Source organism: Agelaius tricolor, unplaced genomic scaffold (assembly GCF_023055355.1).
Source record: "Agelaius tricolor isolate 1412-34295 unplaced genomic scaffold, bAgeTri1.0.p SCAF_28, whole genome shotgun sequence".
NCBI lineage: Eukaryota > Metazoa > Chordata > Aves > Passeriformes > Icteridae > Agelaius > Agelaius tricolor.
This window is the reverse complement of record NW_027269288.1, coordinates 2,168,622-2,186,064: the sequence shown is the minus strand read 5'-3', so window position 1 is coordinate 2,186,064 and position 17,443 is coordinate 2,168,622. Positions and strand designations below refer to the sequence as shown.

Here is a 17,443-nt window from a genome sequence, read left to right as displayed (position 1 = left end):
CGGTACCGCAGGAAAGCACCGTGGACCCTGCAGCCCCCCCTCCTTGGCTTGCCTTTCGAGGGGTAAAAGCAATATAAACCCCCCAAGCTGCCTCAGAGCCGAGCTTAACTCTGTTGTCCGCCGGGGTCTGGGTGAGACACAGGCGCCGTCACACCGCAGAAAACACACATTAATTTTATTATTATGGCCGCTGTGGAGGAGGCACGAGAGCAGGTTCATGTGCGGGGCCGGGTGGGGGTCCCTGGGGTGCAAACCCACCCCCACCATGGGTCTTCCTGCAGACGGAGCCGCCGTCTTGTCCAGATTGCTCCCCAAGGAGGGTCCAGCACCGGCTCGGGGCGCACCGAGGGCACCTCGTGTCCCGCCGGCGCTCAGCACACGGCGGCGCGGGGCCCGCGCAGGCTGCAGCCCCTCATGTCGCTGGCCAGCCGCAGCACGGCCGCTCGCTCGGGGTCCCCCAGGGGCGGCCCGGCGCCGAAGGCCTCCTCCTCCTCCTCCTCCAGGATGGAGCTGAGCCTTGGGGCGCAGCGGGCCCGCTCGGCCGGCGGGCGGTAGGGACACTTGGCGTTGAGGAGCCTGCGGAGCGGCACCAAGGGCACGATGGCGTCGCCCAGGAGCTGCTGCTGGACGTGGCGGAAATCGCTCTGTCTCTTGAGGCGCTTGAACTCGTTGAAGGCGGAGGCCGAGGTCTGGTAGAGGAGCAGGGCCATGGCGCGCGCCTTGTCGGCCTTGGAGACCAGCACGGCGTGGCAGCGCAGCACCACCGCCTTGTTCTTCACCTGGTGCCGGTACACCCAGGCGAACACCTTGGGGTGCCGGCGGTCGGCGGCGCAGTAGGTGATGCGGTGCAGCAGGTACGCGTGGCCCGGCCGGCGGGTCCCCTTCTCGCAGGGCGTCATGCGGATGCCATGAGGGCCCAGCGTCAGCGTCATCTTGGCCCCGCCGGCGCCCGCCTCGCTCTTGGCCCAGATCTTGCCCACCGCCTCCTCGGTGCAGCCCTCGCCCTTGGCGTGCAGGGTGACGGCGTTGCCCAGGTACCTCACCGTGTACGTCGGGTCCTCCTTGTTCAGCTCCACTTTCTGGCGCTTCCCGCGGAAGACGCTGCCCAGGCGCTCCAGCGGGCACTCGGGCAGCAGGTCCGGGCAGGAGCGGAGGAAGCCGGCCAGCAGCGCCGCGTAGCTCAGCCCCGGCCCCAGGCTCTTGCCTTTGCACTTACGTTCATTTTCCACCAGCACGAACTTGCTCCGGCGCCAGGGCAGCATCTCGGCTCCGCTCCGCTACCGCCGGCCTCGCTCGCAAGCAGCGGGACCACCCCCCCAAGCCCCGCAGCCGGTCTGGGGGGTGTCCCCGCACCCCCCGCGCAGGGGGTGTCGTGCCCTACCCCGGCAGCGGGACGCGGCCCCGTGTCCGATCCGGCTGCCCACGGAGGATGCGGAGCCGAGGAGCCGCCGCGTTCCGGGTGCCGCCTGCGCCTGATGCTGCGGGAGCGGCGGCGGCGGCGGCTGCGGGGACGCGGCTCCTCCGTGGGCTGCTCCACCTCCCCGAGCACGCGGGGAGCCGCCGGTGAGCGGCCCCCGCCGGTGAACGGCCCCGTGCGCGCCCGCTCCGAGCCCCGGCAGCGAGAGGAAGCCGGGGGGGAACCCAGCCCCCCATGCCCATGCAGCAGCCAGACCCCCAGCGCCGAAACACACCGGCGTCAGGGGAAATTCCCTCATTTCCCACCTGGGTGTGGGGATGATTTTGGGAGGGTCAGATGATGGCTTCTGACACGGGAACGACAAAAAGGTGGGGGCTTTTCCCCCCAAATCAGTACGTGTCACAAGGGTGTGTGCCAGGATTTGCAGACCCTGCAGGTTTGCAGATCCTGCAGGTTTGCTGGCATTTTTTCCTCCAAACCTCCCATTTGCTCCTGTTATATCCAAGCCAGTCAGATCTCCTTGCTGCTCCTCTCCTTTTGGGCTGAGCTGGCTTTTAACCTGTTGCTTTTATCTCTGTCCAAGGCCCTAGGACAGCTTCTCTCCAGGAGAAATGGAATTTTATTTCCCCATGGCACAGCTCGGGGGGAATTTTTTGGGGAGCACTGCAAGGTTTCAGCCCTGCAGTGGAGTCTGAGGCTGCTCAGGATTCAGTGCCTTTGGCTCAAGCCCTGATTTCCACCTTTTTTTTTTTTTTTTCTTGATATCTGGACATAAAGCAGGGAGACCCCTGGGCTTGGGGATGCTCTGTTTGCCTTGGGATTAAAAAATGGAGAGGAGAAAGGGGTAGAATAACATCATGTTCCCCCACTTTTAGTCTGCTTAGGGAAGAAAATCAGAGTGGGGTGTTGCAGGGAACGGGAAGCCATTTCCAGCAGCTTCCCAGATTTTCTGCAGTTTGAGTGAAGCAAATACAACCTTAAAATAGCAGCTTCACAGGCAGACAGCACCAGCCCCACTCTCTCACTGCCGTGGCCTTGACAGCCTTGTAGGATTTTGCAGCCAAAATAATAAAAAATGCATGAATTTGTCTGTTTTTCAGCTTTTCTGATGCAAACATGGGCTGTATGGTTTGCTCCCAGTGCAAGGATGGTTTTGGGGAGATGGCAATTAGGGAATTAGTGTTAATGAGAGAGATTTCTATCCATGCTAGCCTCTGTCTTTCATAATTTCTATTCTTGCTCTTGTTGACTGAGGTGAGGACTGTGTTTACTTGCTCAGTGTTCATATTGACAGGGCAGATGTGAACCCACTCTGGAAGCTTCTTTATTTAGAGATTCCACATTATTGGGGTCAGGGGGCTGTGATGTCCCTCTACACTGGTTTGATCCCACAGTGCCACCCACAAGTTGCCCTAGGACTGGTTTTCCTATTTTCTCCCAGATTTTAGGGGGCAAGGGAGGCTCTGCACTGTATGTAGGGGGAAACAACCTAGATTTGCACTTGAAAGCTGAGGAAAAGAGTTGTGGGCTGGTTCAGGGCTGCCAATCCCTCCTCTTACTCACTGCCCTGGCAAGTAGTGAACTGTCATTGCTGGGCTCCAGAGGGAACAAGCACCCTGGCAGTGTGTGGGAGATGGATTTCCTGGTTATCCCTTGGACAATAGGGATCTCAGCATCCTGCCCTGACAAGTAGTGAACTGTCATCACTGGGCTTCAGAGGGAACAAGCACCCTGGCAGTGTGTGGGAGATGGATTTCCTGGTTATCCCTTGGACAGTACAGATCTCAGCATCCCAGCTTTGGTTTCTTGGGGTGCCTGTGGTGGTCTCACTGTGCCATACTCAGTTTCAGCTCCCGGAGTTTCAGCCCCATCAGAAGCCACTCCCAGTTTTGGATGCTGCTTCCCAGCCTGTTGTGGCTCCTCAGCAGTGACCCAGCAGCAAGATTTGATGGCAAAACCAGCAGGTAAGGCCAAAATCCTCCCAAAATCCAACAAACTGGACAAAAATCCCAGTGATAAATCCCTGGGACCTGTGACAACCGTCCTTGCAGCTAGAAAATGGGCAGGAAGCTCCTTGGGCAAGGGGAAAAATAGAGAAATCTTTAATTAAAAAGCAATTTGATGATCACCTGGGAGCCCTTTACCTTGTGTGGGCTAATTCCCATGGAAGCACCAGCCAAAATGAATTTGGGCTCCAGCCTGAGGGCATCTGAAATTGGGCTTTTGACCACCTGTGTCTTCAGCCAGTTCCCCCTACTGCTTGTAGTTAGAAGACCTGGGAAAATATAATTTTTTATTATAATTTTTTAAATGCTTTTAATCTTATTAATTTATTTCTTTTGATCTCACTGATCAGGAGCTGTTGTTCCTTCCCATCAGGAATGATTTAAGGACATTTTCCTTTGGAGCCACAGAACCAGTTTTGAACTGAGGAGGAAAAAAACCCTCCAGGATGGTGGCGGAAAACTGTTCTGCCGGGACAGAGAAAGGAGGAAGTAAATAACGAAAACAGGAGAAATTGGAAAAAATGAGGCAGCAGGCAGGGAGAGGATGTGGGAATCCCTGCACACGGTGCTGTGGGGGCCAGGACTGCCCCTGGGATGCTTCCCAGAGTTCAGCTGCGTGCCGGGGCGTTATCCCGGCCAGCCTATTTTCCAGGCGAGGAAATATTTAACCGCGGCGTCAGCGGGCAGGGCAGGCAGCTGCAGCAATGGAGAGAAGTGGGCAGCACCCGCTCCCTGCTGTCCCCCCGGGCCAGCCCCAGGGTGACCATCTGCAGCTCCTGCTGCGCCGCAGCCGGGAGGCCAAAAACTGCGCCTATTGCCCCTACAGCCGGTTCCCGGTGGGAGCTGCACTGCTCACCGCCGGAGGGGAGATCTTCTCGGGTAAGAGGGGATCTGAGACCCCCCCCGGGATTTTGGGGAGCCCCCAGCAAGCCTTGGCTCGTGTGTGAGGGTGTAGCGGGGTCATCCCGGGGTGCTGGTGTTGTGTGTCCTCCCCCGCTGCCTCCCGGCAGCCGCCATCCCGGACCGAGCCAAAGATCACAGCGGATGGGGAAATAAATAAGGGAAGCAGGGAAAATGGCTTTTCTTTGTCAATTCCCTGGGAAGAAAGGAGCTGGTGGGGTTTGGGGTGGCTGATGCCGGGGTTGTCCCTGCAGGGTGCAACGTGGAGAACGCCTGCTACAGCCTGGGGATGTGTGCTGAGCGCGGTGCCATCCAAAAAGCCATCTCTGAGGGGCACACCAGCTTCAAGGCCATGGCCATCACCAGGTGAGGGTGCTCCGAGAGCTGGAGTGCTGAGGGATGGGGTGGGGAACCAGCAGGAGAACCCCCACTACTCCTCAGGGACAGCTTCTTTTGCAGCAGCCCCATTGTTTGGGGAGGGAAATAAAGTTTTTGCATGGTGTTTTTGGAGGAATTGGGGGACAAATCTGTTGCAGCTCTGTATTTATCGGGGCATGAAGGTCTTCTGCAGGTGTTCTCCCCTCCTCTGACCTCAGGACTCTGTGCCCTTCTCCTTTGGCAGTGACATGGGGGACCACTTCATCACACCCTGTGGCGCCTGCAGACAAGTGATGAGAGAGGTGACAGCTCGTGTGGGGCTCCATGGCTCATTCCCTGACCCCAGACACCGTCCCCTGACCCCAGGCATCTCCCCCTAAAACACCTGGAGGTTCCAAGGAGGGTGCAACCCCCCCGTCCTCAGCCCCAGGGCTGGCTCCAGGCTCCTCAAATTTCTTTATCTCCCGGCAAAGGGGTATTCCAGCCCTGGGTGGGTGTTCAGTGGGAATTCATTAGCTCACCTTCCAGCTGCGGGGTTTTGCCCTTGAGTCCTTGCTCTGGCAAGCCTGAAAATGGGGATTTTCCTGCAAAAGCTGAGCTTCCCACAGATTCTATCCAGCTCTTGTCTTCCTTCTGCACGGGAATCCCAGCACCCACACCTTGTTTTGGGGTTGTTAATATTTAATGGGTCGTGGGGCTGTGATCGAGGGTCAGATTCAGCAGGTTCAGAGGCACTGGGGCTCACACTGGTGGGGTGAAAACACAGGATCTGAGCCCAAAATATCCTCTGGGGGAGGTAATGCTGATAAGGCAACCCAAAATACATGTAATAGAGGGGAATGCTCCCTGTGAACCTCTGAAAACGGGGTATATGAGTAATTTGGGGAAGAAATGCAGGTTCTTCCCTTCTTTTCCCTCATCACGCTCTTCTTTCTCCTCCTCCAGTTTGGCACAGACTGGGATGTGTACCTGACCAAAGGAGATGGCACCTACATTGTCAAGAGGCTGGAGGAGCTGCTGCCTACCTCCTTTGGCCCTGAGGACCTGAAGAAGGTCTGAGCAGTGTGGCCACCACCAGCCTTTGCCCTTAGGCACAGGGGACAATGGTTTTCCCCAATTTTCTCAGCCTGTAAGCAACTTTTTGGGAACAACACAGTGGGAAATTTGTTTATACTGTTAAGTTGCCCGTTCCTCTGTCTCATCCTCTAATTCAGTGTTGATTTGCAGGCTCCAGCTCCACCTTGCCCCGAGGAAATGGCAAATCAAATCATAGAAATTCCCTGTTATTAGTAAAAAAAGCGTCCAGACATCCCTGTAGGCAAGGGAGGACATGGCTTTGGTGCAGAACTCAATCAGGCTTTGGTACAGAAACCATTCCTGAATAATGCAAAATCATTGCTTGGGAAAGTGCTGGATTCTTCAGCTCTAAAAAGAAGTGAAAGCAAGAGGGAAAAGGTCCATCAACCCCAGCAGTGATTAGTGACCCAATCCAGATTACGTGGATTGCAGGGTGGTTATTGCACTGACCGTGTCCTTTGCTCCTTTCTTTCCAACTTGTTTTCCTTGCTTTTATTCTGTTTGGGGTGAAGAAGAGGACAAGTTTTTGGGGTGTTCTGGAGGGTTTTGTGCCTCCAGGGTAATGCCATTTGTTGATTGTATATTGATTTATAATACAATGATAAATGAATTCATTACATTTCCCAACCAGCACTGGGTTGAGCATTTCTGCCATGCCCAAGTGAAATAAAAGCAGTTCTGGTTTATCTCCTGCAGTTGTAGCAAGTGATGAAACACAGGGAGTGGGGTCCTGGGGCTGTCCTGCAGCCCAGGCAGGGCCGAGGGTGCTGGATGTGCCCTGGGAACCTCATGAGGTTCAGCAAAGCTGAGTGTAGGGTGCTGCCCCTGGCTCAGGGCAGCCCCTCAGTATCTGTACTGGTTGGGGCATGGAGAACACTCCTGCTGGGAAGGACTTGGAGATGCTGGTGGATGAGAGGCTGGATGTGCCTCAGCTGTGGGGCTGATCCCACAGCACAGGCAGCAGGGGAGGGATTCTGGCACAGGGTGCCCGGAGAAGCTGTGGCTGCCCCTGGATCCCTGAAGTGTCCAAGGCCAGGTTGGACGAGGCTTGGAGCAAGCTGGGATGGTGGAAGGTGTCCCCGCCCATGGCAAGGGTGGGACTGGATGGACTTTGAGGTCCCCTCGAGCCCAAATCAATCTGTGATTCTGTGATTTGACGATTCCACACACTGGGCTGTGCCCTGGCTGTTTCCAGGGCAGTGCTGTGCTCCATGCCAAGGCACTCCCAAGCAGTGGCATGCCCTGCATTGCACAATGCTTTACCTTGGTTGCACCCTGCTCTGTGCCCAGCTCCATGACCCATTCCATGCCCTGCTTGATGCCCCACTCCATCTCCCCTTCCATATCCTGCTTCAAGCCTTGCTACATGTCCCCTTCCATGCCCTGCTCAGTACCCCACTCCATGCCTGCTCCATGTCTTGCTCTATGCCCCATTCCATGCCCATCTCCACACTTCGCTCTGTGCCCCATTCCCTGTCTGTCTCCATGGCCATTCCATGCCCCACTCCTTGCCCATTCCCTGTCCCACTCCCTGTCCCACTCCATGCCCATTCTGTGTCCCATTCCTTGTCCCACTCCCTGCCCCATTCCGTGCCCCATTCCCTGTCCCACTCCATGCCCATTCCCTGTCCCACTGCGTGTCCCATTCCCATTCCCATCCCCTGTCCCATTCCGTGCCCCATTCTGTGCCCCACTCCTTGCCCATTCCCTGTCCCACTCCCTGTCCCACTCCATGCCCATTCTGTGTCCCATTCCTTGTCCCACTCCCTGCCCCATTCCGTGCCCCATTCCCTGTCCCACTCCATGCCCATTCCCTGTCCCACTGCGTGTCCCATTCCCATTCCCATCCCCTGTCCCATTCCGTGCCCCATTCCGTGCCCCATTCCCTGTCCCACTCCCTGCCCCATTCCCTGTCCCACTCCATGCCCTATTCCCTGTCCCACTCCCTGCCCCATTCCCTGTCCCATTCCCCGCCAGTTCCCTCCCCGTCCCTTTCCCGTGCCGGGGGCGTGGTTTCGTGCCCAATGGGCGTGGTTTAGCGATCCGGTGGGCGTGTTTCCGGGCGCGGTCTGTCGCCATTGGCCCGCTCGGGCCCCGCCCCCCGCGGTGACGCGTTCGTCATGGCGGTGCGGCTGCTGCTGGCCCGGGCCCTGCGGCTCCTCCCGCGGTGCCGCCCGCCCTGCGCGCCCCGTGCCCCCCGCCCCGACCCCCGCCCCGCGCCCGGCCCCGCGCCTGCCGCGCCGCCTGCCCCATGGCGGCCCTGGCTGGCCTGGCTGCCGGCCGCCCGCCGCCTCTTCCTGCGCGGCCCGGCGGGCGGGCTGGCGGCCGTTGCGCGGCGGGGCCGCGGCGGCGTCTGCCTGGCGCTGGCCATGGCGCTGGGCCTGGTGGAGCCGCGCCTGGAGGAGCAGCGCCGGGCTGAGGCGGCGTGTCGCCACATCCAGGTGGGAAGCGGCTCGGGGGTCCCGCTGGGTAGCGCCTGGGGGCGCCCTCCGTGAGGGGAAGGGGGGGCCTTGCCGCGGAGGCGGCGTTCAGTCACCTCCCAAGAAGGGCACGGGGGGTCACAGTCCTCCAGACATCCTTCATGAGAGAGAGGGTGGTCCTTGATGTGTGGGGCCCTTTGAACCCCCCCATGAACGGCAGAGTGTCAGTGCTGAGGGGAGCTACATAGACACGCCCCCCCCGAAGGGTAGAGGGGTCCTTGTTTTGGGGAGTCCCTCAGACACCCCCCACTAAGGGTAGTGCTCATTGCTCTGGAGAAGCCGTCAGACATCATCCATAAAAGGGGAGAGGGGTTCTGAGGAACCCCTCAGATGTCCCCTCTGAAGGGGAGGGGGGTGGTCACTGCTGTGGGGAGCTCTCCAGACTCCCTTGCTGAAGGGGAGAGCCTTGTTTTATGGTGCCCCTCAGACACCCCTCATGAAGGGAAGGGGGGGGTCACTGCTGTGGGGAGCCCCCCAAGAGCCCCTGTGAAGGGCACACTGGGGAGCCCCCCAGACACCTCCCCATCTCTCCCCAAGGAAGGTGGGGGGTGCTTCAATGAGCAGCTGTCAGGCACCTCCCCAAAGGAGGAGTGCTGGGAGCAGCCCCACAGGCACCTCCTTCTCCCCAAAAACAGGGTCCTGGGGGAGCCTCTCACTCAGCAGCTCCTCACCACCCTAAAGCAGGTACTTTAAAAAGCAAGGGACCCTCACTCCCTGTCCCTCCACAGAGGGAGGGGGTCAGGGCCCTGGTGGTGGGGGTTTCATGTCCCAGGACACTGATGTTGATCCCCATGGGGATCCTGTGGTGCTGGGCCAGGCTGTGCTGGCAGGGCACGGGGCATGGATGGTACTGAACTTATTTCCTGGGTAAAAATAGACCTCTGGTGCTCAGAGCCAGCTGTCACCTGCTCCACCGACCAGCAGACACATTCCTGAAGTTTCTCCTGAAGAGGATGTTTTCTCTCCTCTGTCCTTGCTGGGTTGTTCCATTTGCTGTCCCTGGTCTGTGTGCAATGACACATCCCTAGGGTGTCACCGCTGCTTTGGGGCTGCAGCTCACGGAGAAGGCCACTTATTTGTATTGGTATGGAGACAGCTGGGGCAGCACCAGACCTGTAGGATCATGAACTGTGATGAAACTCCAGAACAGCCTCCTGTGTGTTGTTTTTCCACATCTCTTGATTTTCTCCCCCAGCTCCCTCCCATCATAGATTCACTCTTCCTCACACTAACCAGCCCTCACAGCTGACTGCCTCAAAAAGGCCACTGTTTTTCCTGTTGCTGGTTTCAATTCAATTTTCTTTAAAATGCTGTTTGTCTGGTTTGTTTATGGAGAGGGAGAAAAGTGTAATAATGCATCTGATTTCAGAAGTGTTCAGTTAAACTTTTCTTTACACAACCACAGAATCATGGAATGGTTTGGGCTGGAAGGGACTTTAGGCCCATCTCTTCCCACCCCTGGCAGGGCAGGGACACCTTCCACTATCCCAACTTGCTCCAATCCCTGTCCAGCCTGGCCTTGGACGCTTCCAGGGATGGAGCAGCCACAGCTTCTGTGGGAAAATACATTTATATTCTAGATTGGCAAATGACTCCCCCTCCTGGTTCCTCTTCTTCCCTTAAAAAGGGCACCTTTAGAAAAGACTGGTTTAGGGGTAAATTGTATCGCATGAAATATATGGCCTGCAGATGATCTTTCATGTGGTTACAGTGATTTGAGCCCAGTGCTTAGAGTCTGATTGAGACTTTCAGGTTGGACCATCCCACCAGGGTGTGTAATACCACTGACACACCCAGTTCTCCTTCACTGGGAAGTCTGGGCTAACTGAGCGGGTTTTTCTGTTCGTGTTCCTTTCAGACCGTGTTTGTTGGGAAGAACAAGCCGCAGAAAGATCCCCTGAGCTCCTTCCGCTGGCAGGGCTTCAAGCTGGAGGAGTATCTCATCGGCCAGCCCATCGGGAAGGGCTGCAGTGCCGCCGTGTACGAGGCAGCCATTCCCTTCTGCCCCGCTCCTCGGGCTCCTGCTGAGAGCAGCCCTCTCCCAGCCCTGCAGCAGCACCATGCCTCAGCTTCCCAGGCCGCTGAAGAGGAGCCTGTGGTGAAGCACCAGCCGCAAGGGGCTTTTCCCTTAGCTATCAAAATGATGTGGAACATCTCGGTAAGGAGTTCGCTGAATCCCCTGTGTCTGTTGCTGGGGAATTCTGGCTGGAATGTTTAATATTGAAGTGTTGAAAGCGCTAATTATGGAGTGCAGGATGAGTGTGTCTCAACAGAGCTGTTGGTAGGTGACACTGGAGATGTCGCGTGTTAGTGCAGAGTCCCAGAGCGAGGTAATTGGCGTTTGTCATCCTCTGGAATCGGCACTGAGAGCTGCTGCTGGGGCTCTTGGGTATGGAGGTGATGTTTTGGGAAGAAAAGGTTTTCTGAGGCTGGCTCTATTGGAAAGGTCTAAGAAGGGGAAAGCCACTGCTGCCAGTGATTTCGGAATTGGTGTCCTGTCAGTGTCAGGACAGAGGTGGGTTTTCTTCCTGAAGAGTCAATGGTCTCAGGGTGCACAGTAACCTGCCTGCTGTGTCCCCTTGCTGTGAGTGGCTGTCCAAGATCTGCTCCAGTGTTTCCCAGCCTGGGTGACTGGAGATCCAGTTCCTCAATGTGGCTCTTCTATGTTTAAAAAAATCCACGTGGCTTTCCCCATTGATGTGACAAGTGAATATTTCAAGATAATCTTCCAAAATGCCAACATCTGGAATCCCTTGGTCTCCAGATGTATCCTGGCATTTAGCTGTGGGCTCTTCCACTTGGGTTTGGAAGTTGAAAGTGAGTGCTGAGGTGTAGTCTGGATTGCTGATGGTCAAGGGTGCATTTGAAGTGACAAATAGATTTCCTTCTGCAAATAAAGGCCTTGTGGCCTTCCTTAGTGAACTCTTTAAGTAGTTAATTGCCTTCTTTGATCTTCAAGGGAGGGAAGTCCTGGAATCTGGTCTCAGTTGACCCAGCTCCAGACATGGTGCCAGCATCAGGATTATCTGCGCTCAGCTCGCGCTGGGGCCGGGCGATTTCGGAGCTGGAACCCACATGGGGTGTGGTTGTTGTTGCAGGCTGGTTCCTCGAGTGAAGCCATCCTGGATGCCATGGGCCGAGAGCTCGTCCCAGCCACAGGCCTGGCCTTGTCCGGGGAATACGGAGCTGTCTCTGGCCGCAGGTATGGAGGTGGCAAGGTGCTGGTTTTATCCCTTGATTAATTTTGCAGCAATTTGTACTGTTAGAAGGTGGACAGGGCTTTCTAGAATAGCTGCTGAAAGCAGGTAAGCCTGGGGATTGTTAAGTTTGTTTGCATGCAGGGAATTGCATTGCTAAAGTATTTGGTCCAGAGGGGGTTGAAAGGGTGCACCAAGAATTTGGGAGCATTTGGGGTCCCACCAGGGTCTAGTGGCTGTGCCTTAGCTTCCCTGTGTTGAAATGTGTTGGCATTTGCTGAGGTAAAGGCTGGAGGAGCCACTGGTTGAACACCATTTAAATTTGTATTGTGATGCTTTTTAATTGCACTGCTGCAATCGGTAACAGTTTGAGTGTATTAAACATTAAATTATTTCACTGTAATACAATTTGACCGTGAGGTTTGAGAACTGGTTTGGGATAGGATGGGTGCTGGACAGGGAGGTTGAAACTGTTTTAGTGCAGGAAAAGTGATGAGAAGGGAAATGGAAATGACTTAGTTTGTACTCTTTGACCTGAGTGGGAAGTGAGCAAATGGCATGAAGGTGGAAAATCTCATGGAAACTTCTAAATTACCTCAAGTTAGCTACCTTTTTGTTCAGAAATGCATCTTTTTTTTTTCCATTTGAAACAATGGAGTCCACAGCCCAGATTGTCTGATTTAAATTTCAAATCCATCCTGGCTGCCAATACAAATGAATAATGAATGCTGTGCCCGTGGCTGGCTGGGAATGCAGTAGAGCAGCCAAAGGGATATTTGACATTCAGGGGATGAGAGATCTGTGTTGCAGACAAATAGGTAACCTGCATTTCAGGGTAGGGAGAGCTTCGTGCCTCTGCCATAAAATAGAGGTTCTAAATTGATACTCCCAGTGTGGAGTTGACCTTTATTATGTCTAACAAAGTAATTGTGTTTGAGTGTTACTCTCTAGAGCTGCTGTGGCTCTTTTTAAATGGAGAAGCAGCCTGTGCCTGGCTCTGCCTTTGTTAGCAGCATAGAAGGGTTAGTGGTGCTTGAGAAAAAGGAAGGCTGCATGTTATGTGTGAAGGTTTTTATCATGCTCTGTTTGTAGTGCAGGTAAAGCACCTTATTTCCTATTTGGCCATTGTGAATAGGGAGATCCAGTTACAGAAGAGCCCCTTGGACACCTTGGTTGGCTCAGTTTGCTCTGGGAGGCATTGGGGTGGATTCTGAGCTCTGGAGAGGTGCTGGGAGATGCCCGTGGCTGCAGTGGGTCCGTCCAGGCTGTGGGTGCTCTGCATTCACCTGGGAAGTGCTGGGCTGAGATGCTGGTTAGGAAATAGGCCATGAAACTGCTGCCCGTGCTCTTGCTCAGTGAATGGATTCCAGGATGTGAGTGTCTGACTGTTTGCTTAATGTGCAGTCCTGTAATCCACCCTGTGCAGCTTTAATCTCTCTCTGATGATGCTTCCAGTGCAGAAAAAACGTGTTTGCTCCCTGCTAGGAAGCCCTTTGGTGTGGAGGACAGGCCATAATAATGAAAAGTAGTTCCAGCAATAACAGCAATGTGCCTGGGATCCATCAGAACCGACTGAGGCATTGGTGCAATCTGTGGTGTCTTTACTCTGCACAGAAAACCAGTCCTTGGGAGGAAGAAGCTGCAGCCTCATCCAAATATAATCCAGGTGATCCGAGCGTTCACGTCCTCTGTCCCTTTGCTGCCTGGAGCCTTTGCTGACTATCCTGATGTCCTTCCATTGAGCCTGAACCCCAGAGGGATTGGTCACAGCCGCACGCTCTTCCTGGTGATGAAGAAGTAAGTGGAGAGAAGCTGGTTAACGTGACTTGGGCTCTCTGTCCCTGCAAAGCTTGGGTCTGGGCTGCTGCCAAAGAGCAGAGTATGCTCTTGGAAACGCCTCCCAGGACCTGTTCCAAGTTCTTGAGGTTCTGACTGTGCTTCCACAATGAAGACAAACCGTTCTTTTTAATAATTACCCCAAATTAAAATGAGAAATGTGGAGTTTGTCCCCATTTGTCTGCCCTTCTAAGCCTGAACTTCACCCCTAGTCTGAGCACACTGCTAGAGATGGAGTAGAATCAGTAATGAGATGAGCCAACACTGAGGTAGAACTGCCAGTGATAAGCCTCCAGGATGCTAATTCCCATTTTTTTCCTTGTTCTGCCTAGCTACCCCTTCACGCTGCGCCAGTATCTGCAGGAGAACACTCCGGATGTTCGCCTCTCCACAGTGATGATTCTGCAGCTCTTGGAAGGCGTGGACCACCTTGTTCGACATGGAATAGCACACAGAGACCTCAAGTCTGACAATATCCTGGTTGAATTTGATTGTGGTAGGTAGATCCCTGAGGATAAATGCCAGTTAATTCACAGAAGTGATTCGGTCACCTTGGTATTCGGGGAAGTCTCACCTGGCTGTGTGTTTGGGGGAAGAAGCATCAAACCTTTTGAATAATTTCAGGTTTAGTTTTTAGCTTAGTATTTGTTATGAGTGCAACAAGTCATCGATCCTGCCTGTGCCTGAGGTTTTGGATCATTAACATGGACATAGTGTATTGCTGAGATGATGGATTGCATGAGCACAGCCAACATTGACTGGAGCATCCGGGAACACCACATTTGGGATGCTGCAGGAGCCTTTGCTTCAGGCTCTTGGTTCTGTCATCTTTCCCAAGCCAGAGAGTACAGAGAGCCTCTTAAAATCCCACCCCATGCCCAGGTTAATGGTGCTGCACCTTGGGATGATGAAACATGGGTTGGGAAGAAAGTGATCTAGCATTTTCTTCTACGTGTTCTCCTGTCAGCCTCTAACAGCAGTTTTAATTATCTGAGCTCTTTTTTGGTTGATTGAGATTCAAATTGGCAGGAGCAATAGGAGGCAGGCAGGTCTGTGTGATTAGGAGTGGAAGAATTTGGTTGAAGAGTATCAGGGAGAGAGACACAGAGAGACCACTGGAATCCACCCTGCCTTCCTGGAGACCAGCTCCAGAGGCGACAGAGGATTCTCTGTTCTCCAGGGCTCAGGATTTAGAATCATAAAATGATGGAATGACCTGGCCTGGAAGGGACCTTAAAGCTCTTCTCATTCCAACCCCCTGCCTTGGACAGGGACACCTCCCACTAGACCAGGTCACTCTACTGAATGTCTTTGCCCACAGTCTTGATGAGGGGATCGAATGCCCCCTCAGTCAGTTTGCATTCCAACACCAAGCTGGATGTTGATGTGATGTGGTGTTTGGTGCTGCCAGGTCCTCCCAAACTGAACCCTAACTCTGTGTTGTTCACAGCTGGATGCCCCTGGCTGGTCATCACTGACTTTGGCTGCTGTTTGGCAGACGAAAGCATCGGCCTGAGGCTGCCCTTCACCAGCTCCTACGTGGATCGGGGTGGCAACGGCTGCCTTATGGCACCTGAGGTAAATCCCTCTGTAGCAGTGCTTTGTGGTGCTGGTTTTCTTCTTGTCCCATTGTTGGGGCTAAAAGTTTTAGTGGCATAGAAGGTTTGTGTCCTATCTTGAGTTAGGCTTGGTAAACATCTGTGCTGAACTATGTCAAATAGACACCTTGAGCTCTAACAGGTGAAATGTAATCAGTTGGTGTTAAGAGGCAGAATCAGCTTTTCCTCCCCTCCCCCAAATTTACTCTTTAATCTTTATTCAGGCCCCTTTCCATGTAACTATTAAGAATTTTATGCAGCAGTTGCAACAGTAGCTTTTGGCTAAAGTTCAAGACTGTTGTGAAATTATTTACAGTTCCTTTTTATTTCTTTGATGATAAGAAATAATAAAAGCCAAGACACCCTTAACTGTCTGCTGGACCTGGAGCACCTTGCTGTGGTGTTGATTGTTCGTCTGCAGGTGTCCTGTCTCCATAATTCCAGCAGGAGGTAGCCCTTGGAACTCTGGGAGTGCTGGTCAGGGACAACAGCTAAAGCCTCAGTGCAATGTTCAGACTCCTCCCAGCATCCCAGTGGGCAGAGCAGTGCCAGAGGCTTAGAGCATGCCAATAGGGAATATTTACAGCACAGATTCAGATGCAACCCACCTTTGGGTTCAGTGTCTAAGTTTATTACAGGGAAAATGCAGGTTTGAGCATTAAAAATCGAATTTCAGCACTCAAGCTGTTTGTTTGAGTAGCCCCCTCTCTGTGGCAGGTGATCACAGCGTCACCTGGTCCAGGCACGGTGATCAACTACAGCAAAGCTGATGCTTGGGCTGTTGGAGCGATTGCCTATGAGATCCTGGGACTGGCCAATCCTTTCTATGGCCACGGGGACTCCACTCTGGAAAGCAGAAGTTACCAGGAGGACCAGCTGCCAAGCCTGCCCAACCACGTGCCCCTCGAGGTGAGGCAGGTGATAAAGATGCTGCTTCAGAGAGATCCCAACAAGGTAAGAAGCTGTTGCCTTCAAGATATCCTCTTTGGGAGTATCCCTGGCAGATCATTTTGCCTTGGAGGGCTGTGGGTGCAGGGGTTAGACCAGATCTCACTGCAGGATCAAAGGACAACATAAGGATCAAAGCCAAAAAAGTCTTTGCTGAGTGGTGCTGAATTGTTTCAGATGTTTGTGTCAGGACCAGACCTCACACTGGAGGGTTCCACACAACATTATATATACAGTAGTAGTCTGAAAGAGCTTTCTGATTCACAGGGTGTTGCCTTTTGGGGGGCTCCAGGGAGTTTTGGAGGTGCCAAGGCTCCATGCTGGTGATGTGGCTGAGTGTAGCAGGATCAGCTGATCTCCCCTCCCTTTCCTCTTGCAGAGGTTGTCTGCGAGGGTGGCTGCGAACGTGCTGCACCTGAGCCTCTGGGGTGACAGTGTTGTGGCATCCAGGACCCTGAAACCTGACCAGATGATTGCCTGGCTGCTCTGCCAGTCTGCAGCCACCCTGCTCACCAACAGGCTGGCAGAGAAGAGCCAGGTAGAAACCAAAATGAAGATGTGCTTCTTGGCAAACCTCGAGTTTGAAGACCTCTGGGCAGCAATATTCCTGTTGCTGGCATGGAGAAGCCACTCTGGGTGAAGTGGCTTCACCTGGAACCACCTGGAACATGAGCATCCCACATAAATGGCACTTTCAAAAGGCACTTAGGAACCTGTCCTTTCTGTCTGTCTGCAGTCCTGTAGTGCTTTAGAGAACAAGCTGCAGGCCTGTGTTTAGGAGCTTGAGTTTCTCTCTAGCAAGTGTTAACCACGCTGCTTTTCTGTCCCTGCTAGAGGAGATGCCCTTGCTTCCTTACCCTCTGGGGGGATGGGAGTGTGGACCTTGCAGGTGTCCAGAGGTTTGTGGTTGGTTTTGCTCCCATTTGGGAATTAATTGACTTGTAAGTTGTGTGTTAAATGAAGCAGATTCCTTTCAGAGGAGTGACTGGGAGAAGGCACTGTCTGGCTGCATTTTACAGAGAAACAATTCAACACACAGAAATCCAAGCTGACAAAGGGGACTGCAGTCTCTCTTCTTGGGGTAACCATGGTGGTTTGAAACTCATTTTCTTCTGAGCTGTGAAATGACAGCCTGAAATCTTCCTGATGAGGTGCTGCCTGGTAACGTGAGCGTCAGCAGCACTAAAAACCTCAAGTTGTACGCAGGATAGTGGAAGCACATCATCCTCAAATCCCGCTTATCCTTGTTCTTAACTGTTGTAGCTCTGTGGTGGTGGCTGCCCCAGGGTCCAAGGCTGAGTCAGACTCTCCAGTTAGGGATAATGCTCCAAACAGAGTGAGGCTGGGCAGCAGCCCCTGTTTAAAGAGTTCAGTGTGATGCTCTGCTCTTTAAACCTACCTGTGTTTCCTTCAATGAAATAATATCCTTTGGTGTGGAGGACAGAGACGTGGATCTTTAAATAACAACAGCCATGTTTATGAAACAGTATTCAATTTCATGGCTATAATTGTGTTTAGAGGAACTTGGGGAGAAAGTTATTTATGCTTGTTGCACAATAAATTAAAGATTTAATGTGGCTGTGGCTGTGTGGGTTCTCTCAATCCA

The 17,443-nt window shown here is 53.8% G+C and overlaps 3 protein-coding genes across 3 annotated transcripts; 2 read left to right on the top strand and 1 right to left on the bottom strand.

Annotated features, from left to right (window-relative positions):
• Nucleotides 1–158: 158 nt before the first annotated feature.
• Nucleotides 159–1,578, bottom strand: FAM43B (family with sequence similarity 43 member B). Its single transcript, XM_071448903.1, has one exon. It carries the CDS (start codon nt 1,260–1,262, stop codon nt 372–374), a length of 891 nt encoding a protein of 296 aa, XP_071305004.1. The 5' UTR covers nt 1,263–1,578; the 3' UTR covers nt 159–371.
• A 276-nt stretch (nt 1,579–1,854) lies between these two features.
• Nucleotides 1,855–6,464, top strand: CDA (cytidine deaminase). The gene is made up of 5 exons (XM_071448904.1): nt 1,855–3,381; nt 3,774–4,302; nt 4,578–4,689; nt 4,946–5,003; nt 5,647–6,464. Exons 2-5 carry the CDS (start codon nt 4,128–4,130, stop codon nt 5,758–5,760), a joined length of 459 nt encoding a protein of 152 aa, XP_071305005.1. The 5' UTR covers nt 1,855–3,381; nt 3,774–4,127; the 3' UTR covers nt 5,761–6,464.
• Nucleotides 6,465–7,869: 1,405 nt separating this feature from the next.
• PINK1 (PTEN induced kinase 1) lies at nt 7,870–17,414 on the top strand. The gene is made up of 8 exons (XM_071449231.1): nt 7,870–8,219; nt 10,117–10,416; nt 11,357–11,460; nt 13,070–13,252; nt 13,624–13,787; nt 14,742–14,869; nt 15,607–15,843; nt 16,217–17,414. Exons 1-8 carry the CDS (start codon nt 7,899–7,901, stop codon nt 16,475–16,477), a joined length of 1,698 nt encoding a protein of 565 aa, XP_071305332.1. The 5' UTR covers nt 7,870–7,898; the 3' UTR covers nt 16,478–17,414.
• Nucleotides 17,415–17,443: the final 29 nt, after the last annotated feature.